This window comes from Phyllopteryx taeniolatus, chromosome 22, assembly GCF_024500385.1.
Source record: "Phyllopteryx taeniolatus isolate TA_2022b chromosome 22, UOR_Ptae_1.2, whole genome shotgun sequence".
NCBI classification, from domain to species: domain Eukaryota; kingdom Metazoa; phylum Chordata; class Actinopteri; order Syngnathiformes; family Syngnathidae; genus Phyllopteryx; species Phyllopteryx taeniolatus.
Genome location: NC_084523.1, coordinates 1,502,572 through 1,520,987, shown reverse-complemented (window position 1 = coordinate 1,520,987; position 18,416 = coordinate 1,502,572). Strand labels below are relative to the sequence as shown.

The 18,416-nt window shown below is 42.7% G+C and overlaps 1 protein-coding gene across 10 annotated transcripts in view; it reads left to right on the top strand.

The window, feature by feature from the left end:
• The window catches only part of foxp2 (forkhead box P2), a 102,259-nt gene that overhangs the window by 39,359 nt on the left and 44,484 nt on the right, over positions 1-18,416 (top strand). For 6 of the 10 annotated variants that reach the window (XM_061762405.1, XM_061762407.1, XM_061762403.1 and 3 more), the window contains one exon: positions 3,245-3,434. The exons of the other annotated variants lie outside the window; for them this stretch is intronic. In XM_061762405.1, coding sequence (XP_061618389.1) covers positions 3,255-3,434 — 180 coding nt within the window. In that variant the 5' untranslated portion in view covers positions 3,245-3,254. The remainder of the gene's footprint in view (positions 1-3,244; positions 3,435-18,416) is intronic. 10 annotated transcript variants of the gene reach the window in all.

The window sequence follows — 18,416 nt, the reverse complement described above, 5'->3', positions numbered from 1 at the left end:
GCCAAGTGATGCATACAAAATGAGGCTTCCAAATAGAGACGCGGTGACAATGAATTGCCCGGAGACTGTGAACTGAATGGGTGTCAGGCTTGTTGTGCATTAACAGTACCATATACGTGTGTGCGTGTCCGCGTGTGTGTGTGTGTGCGTGTGTGTGTGTGTAATTCACCAATAGACACCAGACAGCTGTGTGTGCCTGCTCGATGGATGGCCGGTGTCATAGTGTGTGTTTACTGCACATGATAGAGCGGCAGACAGGCCAGGTAATGAGGCTACATTAAGGGCTTTTAGAGCTCGCAAACAAAGATGGAGTACTGCTTCTTTCCCCTTTAATGATAGGCAGCCTATATTTGGTGCCTATGTGTGTATCGTTTCACTTCTTGGAAGAAAGCGTCACGCAGGCTGCGGGACCAACGTGTCGTCACGGCTGCCCATACGAAAGAGTTAAATGGGGCGTTTTCACATCATTTGATCAATTACGGTTAAGACACATTTTTTTTTATGATTTATGATTTTCAATTTTGTGTATTGCAACAACATAATGAGGCTGTCTCCAGTTGCATTATCGGGAAAGACAGCTTGCGTGAGAGAGACGCACCATTTAAAAAAAAAAAAAAAAAAAAAGGAAACAAAAAAAAAAAAAGGAAAGACGAACTGTGAAGACGCTAAGATTGTGTGTGCTTGATGGATACCAACTGCCAGTAATTCAAATAGTTATATCAGTAAATTGAATTGGTTTTCAAAAGGAAATTCTGTGGGCCATGTCTTCATCATTATTCCATTATTGATCCAATTATATGAAAATGACCCATTAATGTTTGCACAGGGCTATATGTAGAGAGGTATGGATGCATGAGGAATGAAAAAAAAAAAAAAAAAGTGTTGTCTCTCTTCCCCACCAAATCACCTGAGCCATTACCAGGCTTGTATCCAGATATTAAGTTGGGCAAGTTCTCCATGTGTGTGAGGATTTAGCATCAAGCATGAGGGGTGTGTGTTGGACATGGGTCACTTTCGCTTTTGTCACTCCTTCATCCCTCGCTTCAGGTGCATGGCGTGCAGCTCGGCCCGTGGGCGCCGTGCAAACTCTCACACCCACTCCTGAGTGTTGTTTGTCTGCGCTTGTGTGTGTGTGACAGTTCCATCACCCCGCCAGCCCCCGCCCGCAGTCGTAGCTGGCCAGCCCGCTCATCATTGCAGCTTGGCCGTGTTTCTAATTGACACTTTAATTGGCAGATTTGAATGCCGCCTTTTAGATGGCTAATTAATTTATCTCACCGCTGTCATTAAGGTTAAAGCACCATCTGATCTCCGTGAATACACTTTGCATACATCTGCATCTTCATTATGCAGCATATATATACTTTTTTATTTTGGAAGGGGTGTTCACGTTGTTTTTACTTCTTGCTGGTTCTTACTTCTTTGTCTCAGTTTTCTATCAGTCCGAGAGGGGGGGAAAAAAGGAAAAACGCAGTCTCCATTAGAATGTTCATAAAATCGCAGTAAAGGCAATCAGACAGTCTTTCTCTGAATATTTTAAACATCAGCCATGTAAAATTTATGCCTAATTTGAATACTTATTAGCCGGCTGATCTCGGCTGCAGCCTTGAGTTTCTTAGCACGAGATTCATCTCCGGATTGGATGTCACAATGTGCCAGTTTTGAACCCCCCACCTCCACCCGACTGCCACCTTCCTCCCTCGCTCCCTCCCTCTTCTCCTCTGTCCCCCCCCCCCCCCCCCAACCATTCGATCTTTCTTCCCTCCATCAGTCGTGAGCGGCGCCGTGTTAAACAGGGGCCTGTTTGTTCACAAGCAGGCCTCTTCCCTGTTTGCTTGTGTCCCAGGCAGCTGTCGCCCTGGTCTGTGTAACAGCTCAGTCCTATTTGTTCTTTTCCGCCCGGATCCTGTTTATCCTGGCCGTGAACATCCTTTAAGACCTGTCCTCTATCAGCCGTTCTTCAAAAACACACCCACACTCACATACACACACACACACACACTAAAAGACATTTGCACAATGCCATTAAAACAGAATATTTTTTTTAGGCCGGAGAAGATCATGACACAAGCAATGGCAGCACTCATTCCTCCTTTGTTTGCATTCTTCAGTGGCTCAATTCCTGTTTCACTTTTGTTTAGAACTAAAGAGAATTCAAATACACGACACCACAGTTGTATTAATTACTTGTGATGCATATTAAAAGGCAATAAGGGGGGGGGGGGGCATAAATGTGCAAATATTTCTTTGCATTTACTGTGAGAGTGTTGAGTGATGTCCACTCTGCCCCTACGAAGGTAGCGAGCATTAAATGCGAGGGGAAAAATGATAAAACATTTATTACTAGAGAGAGAGCGCAGCTAATATACATAATTTATGCTGTTTTTAGCACAATCATTAATGATAGTCGTGATAAATTCATTTCCCTTTCTTTCTCTCCTCCCTGCTTTTCCAATACATGCAGATAGAATTCATTCAAAAATCTCATCTTAGTTTTATTATTATTTTTTAAAATGTATCTACGCCTTTTAGGAGTTAGTCTAATTGTGTCTTATTTTGAGAACATTTTGTTTTTTGTTATTGTATGAAGCTTGATGAAAGAAGATTTGGGCTACTATTTGGCTTAGTCAATATAGTGAACATGACCAGTGTGATTTGGCACCGCCTCCTCCTCCTCTTTCTCCGCCCTGCTGCCAAATTGTAATTTTGCATGATGAGCTTTTGCGTCATTAGACCACGTAACTCATTCACATGCCTCACAAAAAAAAAAAAAAAAATCCTGCAGGGTCAAGATGGCAAATATTTTCAGAGTGCCTGTCGTAAAGATGATAGCAAGAAATGATGTATATTTTAATCATCACGTAATTGTCGCCGGCATGCATTTGCCTTTATTTCCACGAATGAGTCTCTTTTATTTAGTGCAGCGATGGCAGTATTAATGCAACTTCTTGAATCTTTAATTTATGCCTGGTTTTTAGTGGATATAAACCACATTTTTAGTTGCCCCCACTCCCTTGTCAAATAGCAGCAGGACGTGCATCTCTTTGTACTGCTTCGTTTACACAATGAATGCATAATTGCTCCTCCTGCATTCCCCTCCCCTCTTCCCTTTTCTTTAAATGCTTTAATTTGCAGGAGGGGGGGGAGGGGGGGGGGTAATGGGTGCATTACAAAATATATAGGAGGTGGGGGGGTAGAATTGTAAGAAGAAGAGCCCTAACCGGTGCCTCTTAATCACTTCTAGGTTTTAAATCATGATGATGCAGGAGTCGGCCACAGAGACAATAAGCAACAGTTCAATGAGTCAAAATGGAATGAGCACCCTAAGCAGCAGCCAATTAGAGGCTGGCAGTAGAGATGGGAGATCAAGCGCTGGTGACACAAGCGGCAGCGAAGTAAGCACAGTCGAGCTGCTGCATCTGCAACAACAGCAGGTAAGTTGCGTTTCTCCCCACGCTAGGACCCCCCCCCCCCCCTCCCTTCTTTATAAGGCACTCGCATATCTACATGTCTTTTTGGACTTCTTTAATATGCATTCTGTGAGTGTGATGATATCCTCAGGCTCCCCCCCCCCCCCCCCCCCCCCCATTGCTATTTAAATTTGTAGGGTTTTGTAGCTTGTGTGTGCGTGCGTGTCGGTGGAGTGGCACAGGGAAGCTTGTGCGTGTGTCATGGCAGCGCAGCGTCCACCAGAGGGCCTCCTGTCTCGGCACTAGCTCAGAGAGACCGCAAGCAGCATTGACACATGATTTAGTTTATGCATGCACTAAAAAAAAAAAAAAAAACCTGGTTTGCTAATTATTTGCACCTCATTTTCCATTTTCACTGCCTTAAACTGTTGGGAAATGTGTTTCATTGTCTGCCAGATCGAGTTGAGTGCATGAACTCGCACGGGATGTATGTTTCGGGGTATTTGTGAAAGTCAGGCGCCAGCGGAGTAAAAGAGTCAAGTGCCTCTTGTGTCTTTTCATGGTGAATGATGGCTTTGACAGTTTGCCAAAAGAGCAGCGGGAGATGAGGTTGGGGGAGCGCTAGATGGGCGACGCCGTAGGATTCGTCATCGCGTGTCCTCTTTTGGTTTGCTGGTCATTTTCATACAAGTTGTATGTGTGTAAATGTGTGCGCGTGTGTGTCTGTTTGTGTACGTGTGTTGTTGGAAGCAGCTGAAGCCCCACGGTGGAGTATGTTTGCAGGGTGGTGGGGGTCAGTCTAGCAAAATGAAGCGTGCCCCCCAGTCCCCTCTCACCCCATCCTCTGTGCTTGCTACAGCACCCCAGCGGCCGCGCTGGTGGCAGCAAGTTGTCATTTATCACCACACCACCACTCTTTCTGGATACACACCTGATTAGGGTCCAGCAAACTTCTCATAACACATTCTGTCAAATACTGAGAGAGCAAAGGATGACAATAGCTTTAAATGTCCAGTGAAGTCTCAGAGATGGGCTAAGAGCTTGTTCCGATGTGTGCATCTGTGTGACAGTGTGTGTCTTTAATAAATAAATCAAATTAAAAAGAAAAAAAAGAAAAGAGGCCAAGTCTTCTTCCAAGCCAGAAACAGACACATTGAAATGAGCAGTCCAGCTAACAGGTCTCTGGAGGCTTTTTAAAATCTTCACACACTTCCGGCTGTGGCACACACACGCTCCACACAACGAGGTCCAAGCGCTCCAGATAAAAGATGGAGGCATCTTCGTGCGTTTGCCTGCATTCTTCCACTGTTTCATTGGAAGGAGTTTGCGATCCACTGAACTGTTTGCTGGGTAGCGGGGGGGAAAAAAACCTCCCAGATCCATCAGTCTATTTTAAAGGAAGGCTGTTGGCTCTAATTTTCCTCCCATATTTGCCATGACATTGAGTGGTCTGGTGGGTATAGGAAGCTGCAGTCTCTCATCACGCTGCTGGAGGGATGATTAATAATAAGCACTGATGAATTCTCCCCTCCCCTGTCCCTCTGGGTTGTGCCATTACCTAGCAGATTCCCAAATACCACCTGCAGCTATAATTTAGAAAAGCAGCATCTTCAGGTCTCTCGCATTAGATTGTACCAAACACCTTCTAGGACACAGATTACTATGAAGTTTGAATATTAATCATTTGTATTCATTTTCCAAACATGTGTGTCCATTAATAGAACTGGTTGTAAATCAGTCATTTATGCAGCTTTTTTACATTTCTAATTAAGCCCTAACTAATATGGATTTTTTACGGCAGCTGCCTATTCTGATATTTCATAGAATAAAATTCCAATAACTGATTAATCGGCCCATTAATAAAAAAAAAATCTATAATGAGGAAAATAACTTAGATTTTTGGTCCCTCAACACTTACAACAATAAAGATGTGAATTACAGGCAGAACTTTTGACTGTTTGTCTTTGTCAAAAGACATCATTTTGCATCATGTTTTTGTCTTTGAATGTTATCTTTATCTTTTAATTTTTAAATGCATAAAAAAACAAAAAATAACTGCGAAGATCGGCCGATTTTTGCCAATTTATTTTTCATTTTTTTAAAGGGATATCGGCCGGCCGATTAATTGCTTCAATGCAATGACAATAGTGATGTAGTGAGAAGCAACCAAAATATGAGAAACTCTTCTCTGTATGATACAGTGCAGTCCAACCACCACAAAAATAAACATATTCTTCAATTAATAGCTCTCTGACCATGTCAATCAAATCTTAAAATTGATTGTGGAATTTTCAACACAATCCTCGTATTGGATCTCAGCTGCTGAGCAGATTCGGTACTAATCTAGTCATCTTTGTAGTTGATAAAAAAAAAAAAAAAAAGCCTTGTTATCTATGCATCTGAATAATAAGCACTGCAATCGAATTTGACGCCGCAGATTTCTACTGGGGTTTCACCACCCACCTCCCCCAAAGGTTGCCTAAATAGAGCTAATTTGATTTCAGATCAGCGATTAGATTCCTACTTTATCTGATTGCAATTTGCCAGCCGCAGAAATGCATCGGCGCAAATGATGAATGTCGCTCGGCGCTAATTGCCAGGCGTAGTGATCACTGTGAAAGCGCAAAAAAAAGGCAGAGCGGGGGCGCGTCAGTAATGTAATCCTGAGCTCTGATTGATTCATCATTGACCACGCACGTTGTCATAATGCGGCCATGTATGAATATGTGAGCATTGATCTTTAAATTTGAAGATCAAGATGAAGAGGCTGTTAGGTGATTACCTTTCTCATCAGGATTGATGAGCCAATACTGCCCCTCCTCAGAATTCCCTGCACATATTGATATTCACAACTCAATCTGGGCCCTGGCCTATATTGTGGTTAGTTGTTTCAACCAAAGGCCTACTTAACAGCTGGTCGAAAAATCCCAAATGGTACTTGTTTACCAATCATCTGCTTGGCAGTCATGCGCTACATTCCCATTTTAACGGCTGCGACATTTTGACTTGAATTCCAACCACAGCGTGCCATCCCTACCTACTTCCAGGCTAACTCTGTTGCTCCTTGAGCACTGAGGCAGTGGTCCAACTTGGCGGTGACAGCAATTAACCTGTCTTCCAAGCTGTTGAGCTGGCGGCAAATTCCTTCAGAATGAGGAATTTTGACAGTAGGTGACAGCTAAACTTTCAGGGTTTTGGGGGCAAATTCAAATCTGTGCCTTAAATGTAAAGTAATTGCAGTGCAGTGAATGCAAGTGTGTGTCACTCATGCATCTTTGTCAAACACACTCTTGTTTTTGTAGGGTAAATCTGGAAAAAAACCTGCTGACATTCATTGTTCAGTTATTGTCATCTCTCACAAATAAGCCTCAAGCATCATTCCCTTTCTGCCCTTCACCTGCCTTTCTTCTCGTTCTCTTTTTACCAGAACACACACACAAGATGCAAATCTGTGCTTTGCCCTTGAGCATAATTTAAAGGCCTAATCACCCAGACTGTCCTCTTTGGATGCGAAAGGAAAGGAAAGGCATGGGGGGAGGTTGGTGTCTCATTTGCACCCTTACACAAAGAAGCTCATTAGGTTTATCTTTGAGGCCTGAGATTGCCTCACTCAACTGTGTAAATAAGACACCATTGGCCCTGGCTTTAGTGCATCAATCACCTCTCGGGACAGAAGAAAGACCTCCACCTGAAATATGTTCCATTTCATAAACGCGTGGCTTCAGAAGCGCTGAAAAGGAAGCGGCATATGTCTTTGTAAAATTATTGCCCCGGTCAGTGAAAAGACAGCTTCTGTGTCCAACTTATTTACAATGGAAGCCATCCTTCTTTCACTTCCAAGGCGAGCTATCGGCAGACAGTCCCCACAGGATAGTACATACAGGCCGGTGACATATACGCCTGTAGTTTCCTCGTCTGCGATGACACTAAAGATATACTGTGTGAATGACAGCAGGGCTACTGTTTGCGTGCCCTTCCCTAGACAAAACACAGTATTATTGTATTATCTATATAGATGCCTCCGCTTCCTCGTCCTGTAGCGCTGTCTCCTTTTATTCTCCAGCTCCTTCAAACCTGGCCTGTCCATTTCTGTTTAAGGCACATTACACGTGGCCTCCTGAAATTTACAGTGGTGCTCTCCCAGTAACTCCATTTCGCGCCGGAGTCTCTCGAGAGCGTGGCGAAATGTCAGGCGTTGAGGCTTGAAAGGGAGACAAGGAGAAAAGGGAGAGAGGGGGGATAGCGACGAGGAATGGAGAAGAGGGCATTAAAAGCAGGGAGAGACAGAGTGAAATCTGCTGGAAATAAACACTTATAGGCATTTTATGCTCAAGTGGTCAGGGGCTGCCGCAAAGACGACTACAGGTAGTGGAAGCAGAGGTGCAATAGATATGATTTAATCGTAAATATAACTAGGGATTGGCATATTAATCCATTAATTGAGCTTTTGTTTTCAATTGATTGTTCATTGGCTTAATTAATTTCTTGAAGCAACTAAGGCAAAATGGAGTGCAATTCAGTCTCTAAAGAAGTCCATGACATCAGATAGGCAAAGTGTAACAAGACTTCAGAAAATAAGAGAGTACATTCGGCCATAAAATCACTGTTTATTGTTCTTTTCCCCCCATATTCCCCCACCCTTAAACTAAAAGGCAATAATATATCAGTGCTGTTGGGCGGAATGCTGGCACCTCCAAAATGACCACTTTTCAGGAAATTAAAAAACAAAACAAAAAAACATCATCTTGCATCGGTTCCCAAACACCGCTTCATCCAAGTTGGTATAAGTATACATTATATTGCTATTATATATCTTTGCACACTAACATCAAAACAAGACCACCCCAATCATGTTCAATTGTTAATTTAGTATGCTAAAAAAAAAAAAAAAATGCTAATTATGCTGTCATTGATTAAAATGGGAGACTACAGTGCCGGCACTTTAAAAGTGTGCGCTCACACCAAGCCACTGACCATAAAAAAAATAACCTTTAGAACGCTACAAAAGCAAACGCCTGTGTAACGTCATCATTCCAAACTCTCTTTTTTTTAATGTCTTTTAGCCGTGAGTGACGTAATAAAACAATGAGATTACTAAGCATTACAGCGATCGATTTTGACAAAACAAGCCTACTCAAATGTATCTAGCCATTTTACTTTACTCGTTATTGTCTAAAAAAATCCATCCAACCTGTCAATATAGGCAACAAATATTCTGCACAGCTTCCACAGAACAAGAGGCGAGGTATTTCAACGCATTCAATACATTTTGAGGGTTCATGAGTGTTAATAAATCTACTCTCAAGCTATTTTCAACACATTAAATTTGTTAATGTTGCCTAAAAATAACAGATGAAGAGGGGACAGAACAATAGTATAGATTTGTGAAAGAAAATATGAACTTGACCAGGGTTTTTGCTTGACAGTGATGATATATGGGTGAATTAATACCTTAAAACCTACAAGCATTTTGTTTTTACCAGTGAGTGTATTTGGTTTGGATTAAGACATCTGGAAACAAATGCAAAATCATAGTTGGTTTTTTGTTTGGGTGGGGGGGTTTAACCCTGAAGAAACCCAAGTGAACGTACCTGTATTTCCAAACACAATAGCAAATGCAATAATTGAATCCCAGCAGGATGCATTGGACTTAAAGTCATTAGTCATTGTCTACTGCAGAGATGCTTTTGTATGCAGAACACAAGCCATAGTTTTCTTTGAAAACAGTAAATAGGGTACTCTTTATCGTCATAAACCTGGCATTTCTTTCCTTTTTCTCCTGTGTTAGGCCGCTGACAAATGAACTTGGCCAGGGTTAACTACCTCAGTGTTCATAAATAAAAGGCAGCCATCCAGTGGTCATACACTGTGGCCCAATAGTCCCACAGTCTGCTGCCAACCTGCACGCCGGGCGGGGATCAATGGTCACTTCACATCTCATTTCCTTTTACGCCTCCCTAACTGCCCTGTTTTAGCACTGTGAAATAAATTGCCACTGGATCTATAAGTCCACTCACACAACACAACTGTACATGCACACCCACGTACTCTGAAGGGACTGAGCCAATAGTCTGTGCTCAATACCCTCCACAGCAATTTATTTGGGTGGGTGGTGAATGGAGTATCATCTTTTGTGGCGTGGCAATCGAAAACGGGCATTCTGTCATTGTTTGTTGCCACTCCCCTCTTGTTGGCTTAAAGCAAGCAGCAGTCGTTAATATGGCAGGATGGAGTGTTATTGTCACACACGCAGCTTGGATATATACATGTAAATATCTCTGAGTATGCGGACTGGAGAAAATACATCTTGTGATGCATACGATGCGTTGCTACTTTTCTCTAAATGATTCTCTTCCTCACATACCCCCCAACCCCCCGCACACCCCAAGTGGCTTACAGTCATTTGATAGGCCACGGCACCACTATCCATTTAACAGAGCTTAAAAAATCCTTCATATGCATATGGCGGGGTGTCTTAAGCTGACAAGCAAAAGACAGGATTTGCTAGAAGGCAGCTTTGGAGTGTTGTGAATTTAACAAGCATGTCTAGTATTACAGTTCCTCTCCGCTTTAGCCATGAATAGTAACAAATCAGTCTCTGAAACGCTTGCCCGACGGTTTGTTGTGTATACCCCCACAACCCTCCCACCTCTCCTTCTCCTGCTCTGCCAACGAATATTAAAATGACTTCAAATCTGGCTAAGAAGGCAACTTGCAAGGAGTGGGAGCATCGTTAATGACATTGCTGTCCCTCTTTATCTAATGTGCCCAGGATCTCGACAAACAGATTCCAGGTATCAATATATTTTGTTTCCATATCTGCTTCCCCTGTTAACAATTTCTGCTCTTCGGATTACCTTCATCCCGGACCCATTTCTTGACTAGATAAAGATGCTCTCTGCCATCTCCCAAGATGTTTGTACTTGTAATACGACCAGGCTGCTCTTTTTTTTTATGCATTGCTTTCAAACACTGTGTGTGTGTGTGTGTGTGTGTGTATATATATATATATATATATATATATATATATATATATATATATATATATACACATATGGAGGAGAGGAAGTCAGGGCTCCTCCTCACAACCTCTCATACAAATGCAGTAAATAAGCACCACGCCACGGGGAATTCAAGACTACGAAACAGACTGACTGGCGTGTTACTTAGCGTCAGCTTTTGCTCTCCTCACTGCAGGCTTTTGGGGCCGATTTCAGCGCCTCTGTGGGCTAAGGTTGTAATAATAGCCATTTTTGTAAAGCTCAACATTTATAATTTGGCCAAACGGAACATTTTCTATCCATTTGGCACCTCAAGTTATGAAAATAGGCTGTCCCAGGGCAATTGCATTCCAAATATTCCTGTTTGTTTTTTTTCCTTCAATGACGGAGAATAAGATTGATCCTAGTCTTGGTTTCAGTCACAAAATGATCCAAAGGAAATCGGTGCCTGATGTTCTCCATCCAACAGCTTGCCATTCTTCATCAAGCCTTAACCACTGGTTATTTACCAACTTACTGCAAGACCTGCGTCTTCCACCCCTGATAAAAGTGAGCATATGCAAAAAGGCGCTTTGTGGGGGCTGTGGGCCGCACTTCAAGCTTGACAAGACACTAAGCTGATACCGAGTCTGTGCTGCCGAATCCACTGAGTTTTGATTGTGCATTGTTATCAGAGGTTTAAATGATAAATATACATTAGCTCCATGGAGCTATGCCATGCATTCTATTGTCTTAGCGATACTGTTTGCCATACTTTCACCTATTTGGACGTCATCATTCAAATCAGCACAAGTATAATAATCTTCATTTATGGGAAAACTTCATCTTAGTCAAAGTGTTTGCCTACAAGCTTGTTTCTGTTCCCAGGAGCAGAATTTAAGCACAAAAGAAGTTATCCTACACTAGAGTTGGGGTTGTTTCTGAATAAAAATGATTAGAAGTCTTCTGAATAAAGTATTTTTCATACAACTTTCAACCATTGGTTTTACTTCTTAATATAATTTTTCTGTCCTTGCATGGGGTGCTATGATGGAGCGATCATGCTTTTGGCACATTCATCAAAGCTCTAGAAGGGGGGAGGATAAAAAAATCTGAAAGAAAGCCCGTCCCTTGCACAGTGTGCAACCGAGTGATACATTTTCTTGTTAGGAGAAATTACATCCACTAACTTGAGCTACTTCAGCATGAAATTGAAAAAGAAGCATTTCTTGCAAATTTCCATTCTTGATTCAATGAAAGATGTAGATTAGCCCTTTGGAAAAGGGCGGGGAATGGGGATGGAACAAGAGAAGTGGGACTGTGCTCACGGTTGCTTGTTCTCACAAGCGAGGGAAAGGCTCTGTTTATGACCAGTCAGTCTGGCGGCACATTAAAGCATTTGTGCTTTAGTTTGATATATTCCCACACGTATGCATTGTTACATTTTCATGACTGAGCCTTTAAAAAAAAACTAAAAAAGTCTATCCTCTCCTCGTCACACTCGGTACCCACGACAGCTCCCTTTCTTTCAGTCTCCATCCCACCTTTAACACATGCATGCACAGATGATGGATAGACGTTAGGCGTCAGAATGGAAGGCAGATAACTGTATCTTCTACAGCTCACTTAAAGGTCAAATGCACGCAGTTGTAATTGGAATATCTATGAGACAACCAGGCAAGTACGATGGGAAGAAGTACATTGGGGAAGGATTAGAAATTAGATTAGCTCGCGGGAGAATGAATTTGGTCCAACTGCTTTCTTGGAAAATAAACACAAGACTGTTAGCTCAGTTGCCCGGCCTAATTCAGTTTGCCACACAGCAGATACAGTGAGGTCCTTCTCACTTTAAGGTCAAACAACTCTCTCATCGACGCTCGAATTTGGTGACACTTTACACCCGCCACTTAACCTGAGCTCTGCAGACACTTACTATTGACCCGCGAGTAGTCCTTGCCAGAGGCAAAACTACTACTTGGGGTCTTCCAAAGATGCGCGACAGTGCTGTAGTGCTGAGTTGTATGGCGGTTTTTGGCAAGATTAGCATGCTTATGCAGTCATTTCAAGTACTGTTCCAAGTTTACAGGTACCACTGCTTGCCACTAGACCTTCTTTGAGGTTTTTAACTTTTTTCTGAGTTGCTGCATCTACCCTGAGATACGTCTGTTGATACTTCCCCAAATGGCTTGGGTATTTGGCTAAATGCCTCAATCTTAATACTGTAGGAGTATATCAAGTCAGTGTACTATTTCAAATGTCAGCCGTCCTGTCCTAAAACTGTCTCCAAGTGAACCACGTCCGGTCTGACTGCAACATCTCAAATTGTGCACCTCCAAAAAGAGAACATTTGTACGAAAGAGAGCAACACTTGACCTTACACACACTGTCCACCGCTCTCTCACACACACACACACACCCACCCACACACGCACACACACACACACACTCTATTCTCCCCTCGTCTCTATTTTACTTCCTGCCTGTCTCTTTGTGATAGCACATTGTGGAAGCTCTCAGCTGTCGGGGCCTTCTAAAGGACTTTCCCTAAGAGCAGCAGTAGATAAAGAGCGCTGCTGAAAGGGCTTGCTGTCACCTTATCTGGAAGTATAGCGATAGAGCCCAGGTGAAAGTAAAGACTTTTGCTAAAGCCACTTGCCGAGAGCCGACAGGGAAAGTGGGTGAAAGAAAAATAGAATTTCATAAGCGATGTAAGCTCTGAAGAATTATGAAGAACTCCAAACTTGAATGTTGCTTCTACAATCCCAACTTGTAGGGCTTCCAATTGTACATTGTTTTATACGCATGTTTGCCGCATAAACATTACCTGCAGATGGGCAACGAAGACCCTTGTTTTGCAGTGAAAAATGAAGTGTGTGGTTACACGGCGGCGCTCCGCCCCCGCCATTCTCCTACGCCTATACAGTCCTTCGCTTTCTTCCCGGTATTTGGAGTGAGCAAATTCATCTTGTCAATCCTCCCGGGAGGGTGTAGCTATGCGGCTCTGTTTACTGTGGCAGAAAGTTAATATAAATTTTCATCAGTGGGGGAAGTTTACACATATGATTCTATTTGTCCTTCATTATTAGCACCTGAGTCTGGGGCCTGGGTAGGCATAATTGTCTACAGACGCAGGCCAAATAGATGCAAGGCGAAGGCAAATAAGCACAGCCCAAAATAATTTTATGCTTGTGTGTTACAATCCTCCACCCAAGGAATTCTTAATCTAGTGAATCAATAAACAAGCAGCGGCGGAGAGTGGCAGAAGAGATGAGAGGAAGAAATGAATAAGGTGATATGTGGGTACAAGGGGGTGGTGAGCGGGGAGGACGTTGAGGACTCAAAGTGCAATGATGAGGCTGTGGAATGACCTCTTACCCACACAAACAAATCATATATTTATTTCTGAGTCAAGCATCTTTCATATGCATCCCTTCTCCACTGTAGACTGAGCTTTACAGTCTTGTACTGAAATGCTTGTTTTTTTGGGCCTTTGGTTTTTTTCCGCCCTATAAAGGTCCTGACGAAAGAAGCTTGAATTTTCTAACTAACTGTACGATGTGATATAGTTACATATTTACAAATTACATTACATCAGCACACGGTGAATAAAAGGTTCGTAACAGGCTAAAAACAGCGATCATGTACAATATCCCTGACTAACGTTTTGGGGCTCAATGAGGTGAGTTTTATTATTTGTTGCAGAGTGTTCCTGTTGTTTGGGGCGACCAAAAGTAGCGTGGACTTTGGGGACGAAGAACGTGCCGGTGGTGGTATGCGTGGTGAGAAGAGAGTCAAGTGTTGGGTCTTACCAGTGTGTGTTTTATAGATAAAAATGGACCAGTGAATTTCTCTGCAGGGGTTAAGAGAGGTCCAATTAACGAGGGAGCACAGTTCACAGTTCATATTTAATAAAGAATATACGCCTTTGTCAAAGTAACGCAGCACACACGTAATGTGCTGTACAATCTCCCACATCCCACTGTGTGACCTAAGCTTGTCATAATTATGCGAAATAGGGTTACAGTTATGCTGCTACGTACCCTGTTAACATTATTGCTACTTTCAAATATGCATCATCTTTAATAACAATACAGACTAACTCGTTTTGCCATTTTACAAAGCACCTGAATAAGGACGATAACGCGATTGATTCCTGCTATAGTCTGGTGGCCTCACTGCTAGCAGTGGGTAACTGCTAATGCTACCTGTGCTGGTAGAAGTGAGTGACAGGCTGTACTGACTCTGCCCGCATATTTATGCTTTCCACATAATCACTTGGGTAGGACTTCTTCAAATGAATGAACGGGTTTGTTGTGTTCCCCACGTTTGAGCGCACCGACACTCCATGCACGAGGGCGAGTTAATAGCATTGCGCTTTGGTGACACCGCCGCACAACCGACGTTGAGTGACTTGTCAAACTTGCGTCGAAAGTAGAGCAGGAAAAGGACGAGTATGATTGACTGTTGTCACTCACACTTCCCCCATGTTTAATTGAGTAAATACGTGTGCAGCTGATCACCGTGATCGACTGGAAATTTATCGCGATCATGTAATCTCGCAGCCCTAGGAACACCTCTTAAAATGCTGCAATGCTGTGCAACAAACTACACTCGCCATATGGGCATGACAATCCATTGATCTCAAGGTTTTGTGTTGAGTCAATCGATTGTCTTGAAGTAGTTCAGGCCAAATGGAGTCCACTACAGAGCAAAAACTCAAAATCTTATTTGTCTTTTTTCTATTCAAAGCTAATCTGATTACACTTAAAATAAGACTCAGCACAGTTAAAATAAGATTCATCACCGAAAAACTAACTTCTTTATAGACAATTTCAATTGTTTTAAGCAAAATGTCACTTGAAATAAGTAAAGAAACTTTTTTTTTTCAAATTTTAAGTAAAAATGACCTTGAAACAAGTGAAAATTGTCTAAAAACAAGTTACATTTCAGGTGATGAGTCTTATTTTAAGTGTAATTGGATTAATTTTGACTAGAAATAAGAAATATTCTTGGTAAGATTTTGAGTTTTTGCAGTATACTTACTCCAACATCCACACGGATGCACCATTATTCTGCTTAATACAGCGCTGGAATGGAAACAATCAAACATCCCGTTGAAATAATGTGTAGAAACAATTCATCCATTTAATTTTCCCCATAGTTGATCAAAGAAGTGAAGTGAAATGTCTACCAACATGCCCTGACATCCTGTTTTGTAATCAGCCAATGTGTGGGACATCCATCTCTCCTTTTCCATCCATCCCTCTTACCCTGAATCCACGTATACAGTACAAGAAGATACGGTGCAAATATTTTGCTTTGGAGTGTCATAGCACTTTTGTCTGCCCTGGTACAATCAGCCATGTTTGTTTATTCATCTTAAAGTGTTTACGCCTTGTTTTCCATGGCACTGATACGAGCTTTTGGTGTATAGTTTTGCAGCGCATGCGGCCGCGTATGTGCTTATGCGGCCATCCATGTGTGCAGCGCCGTCGGCGTGACTGCAGTTGTTCTGGTCGACAGCCCTGTGTGTCCAACAGCAGCCCTTTTACTCCCTCCGCCAAACACGAGTCACGCATGCACGCAAAACATCTGTTCCGCGCACCGAGGCCTCCGTCGCCATGTTGACGGCTACTTTTCCAGAACCCACCTGCGTCGTCTTCGCAATATCCGCCACATCCCGCTCATAACGCCGACTCCCTACGTGGCACGAGGCAGGAAGTGATCTGCGCTGTCCAAACACAATGTCGCAGCTCTTCAGACATATCCAATTCCGATGTCACGGCTGCATAACGCGCAGGTCTCCAGGTGGATTTCAAAGAGTGACATTCTTAGCGGATGGCTTATTCCTTGTTTACACACGCGCAAACACCTCCACGCACACACGTGCCTCGCCGATCCTCCACACACAATAACCAAAGCAATCTGGAGATTTGTAATGGTTTCTAGCCTCGTCCTGCCTGCTCTGCTAATGTGTTTCATGCTTGTTTAAGGTCTTTGCATGCTCCTTTACAAAGGTGGATTGTGATAGGTGTTCCTTATTACCTTGCTCTCTCTGGAGTCTAAACACAGAAGGTGAATGGAGCGATGATGTATTCCCCCCTTCCACTTCCTCTCTCTGTCTGCTCTTCACTTTCTCCCCGTGTTCTGCCTCTCCGGTGATCTGTGCATGCCTATTAATGTAGCCCAGGAATGCCTGTGTAAACATTCTTGTTTCTCCGTGCCTTCTCCCCCCCCCCCCCTGCATAATACTCTCCTGTATCGCCTTTCTCCTGACCTCACTATCTGAAACCAATTACACCAGTTCCATTTGGGCCGAATCTTATTTTCATTAGGATCCCCGTGTCACGGTCTCGGTCGCCCTGTTATTTTCCCTCCTCTTATTTATTTTTTTCCCCCTCTTTTCCAACCTCAGTGATAGATATCTACATCAAATATGCCTCTGAGTGCTTTGTTATTTATATAGCAGCCTCTCCCCCTCTCTCTCCCTCTCGGTCTAGCTCACGTTCTCATTCTCGAGAATGTGTCACATTGTGCTGTTTGTACAATGTGTGCATTAATAGTCTGCGGATGTAAACTTTTTTGTGCAGAGCAACCCGGTGTAAGTAGACAGCAGGTATGCACCATGCAATGTTTTTGTCAAGTTGTGCTGCTTTTCAGCAAACTTTTGATGACTTATCTCTCTACATTTTGTGCGTTTGTGTGAGGTTGTTTTTCTCTGTGGAGTGGGAGGTGGCTGACACAAAACGGTGACTTCTACTGTAAGAATATTCCGTGTCGTGACAGTTAACATGTTTTAATGCCTTTACTTACGAGTTTTATTCAAACTCACAAAATGGCCACCTCAATATACAACAAGCCTGATTCATAGGGCCCGACCGATTAATCAGCCGAGATTAGCCCTTTTCAAATAGGTTTTTTTATATACACATTAACAAATTACAACATAAGCAAAATTCAAACATACATCTAAGCAAACATTTTTTTTTAAATGGGCAAATTTCTGCAAAAAATGCAGCAAATATTAAAGGACAAAGTATTGTAAAACAGTCAAAAATTCTGTCTGTAAGTCTTATCTTTATTGTTGTAAGCGTTAAGGGACCAAAAAAGAAGTCATTTTGTTCGTTAAATACTTTTTCATTTAATCAGCTCGGAATTTTATACTGACAAATTTCAGAATCAGCATCGGCCTCAATAAATCCATATTGGTAAAATAAACAGAATAAATTAGTTGAAAGCATCGGAAAATCTTAATCAGCAATGTGATCAGCTCCATGCATGAATGTTTCTGTTTATACATGTTTTTTGTTTGTTTTGAAGTCAACTTTTAGGAGACTCTAGAAACACACACATACAAGGCATACACGCACATATGCATATAAAGCAGTTGCCACTGGGCTCCTCCTGACAAGGAGACGGATCAATGCATTTAGGACCCAGTTCCTGAGTAAAGTGTTTGTTTACTTGAGTCTGGCTCCTCCTGTGCAGACAACCCCCCCAAACTGTCCTTCCATAATTGATCAGGGTGGCTACGTTCCCTTGGGGTGCTTGAGCATGGCAACTTTTTTCCCCATGCCTTGTCAATCGTATTTTATTTATTTATTGTTTTTTTTTTTAAACTGTGTCTCCAGCTCTCTTCTCATTCATGTTTGCTTGGGATCTCAATGTACTTGTTCAAACATCGTTCACACCTGCTAGCGGAGCCGCGTCATATGCAGCTGTTGTCATGGATACCGACACATACGCTATATTCCCCAAGAAGTTTTCCCCTTCCTGTCCTCACAAGCTGTAAAGTTGTTTTTCCTCCCGCCACTTGATGCTCATGGGCCTGCTCATGAGCTAGCACGCGGCAATGTACAGTGTGCACAATGTTGTTCCCCGCCACACGCTTTCATCTATTTTGCTCTTGAAGAATGGGAGTGAGGCTGCGAGCCCATCTGCCAGTGTACCTGCGAAGTACCTGCCAGGCAGCTAGTGTGTGGTATTCCTGGGCTCTGGAAATAAAATGGATTCCAACGTCTTATCT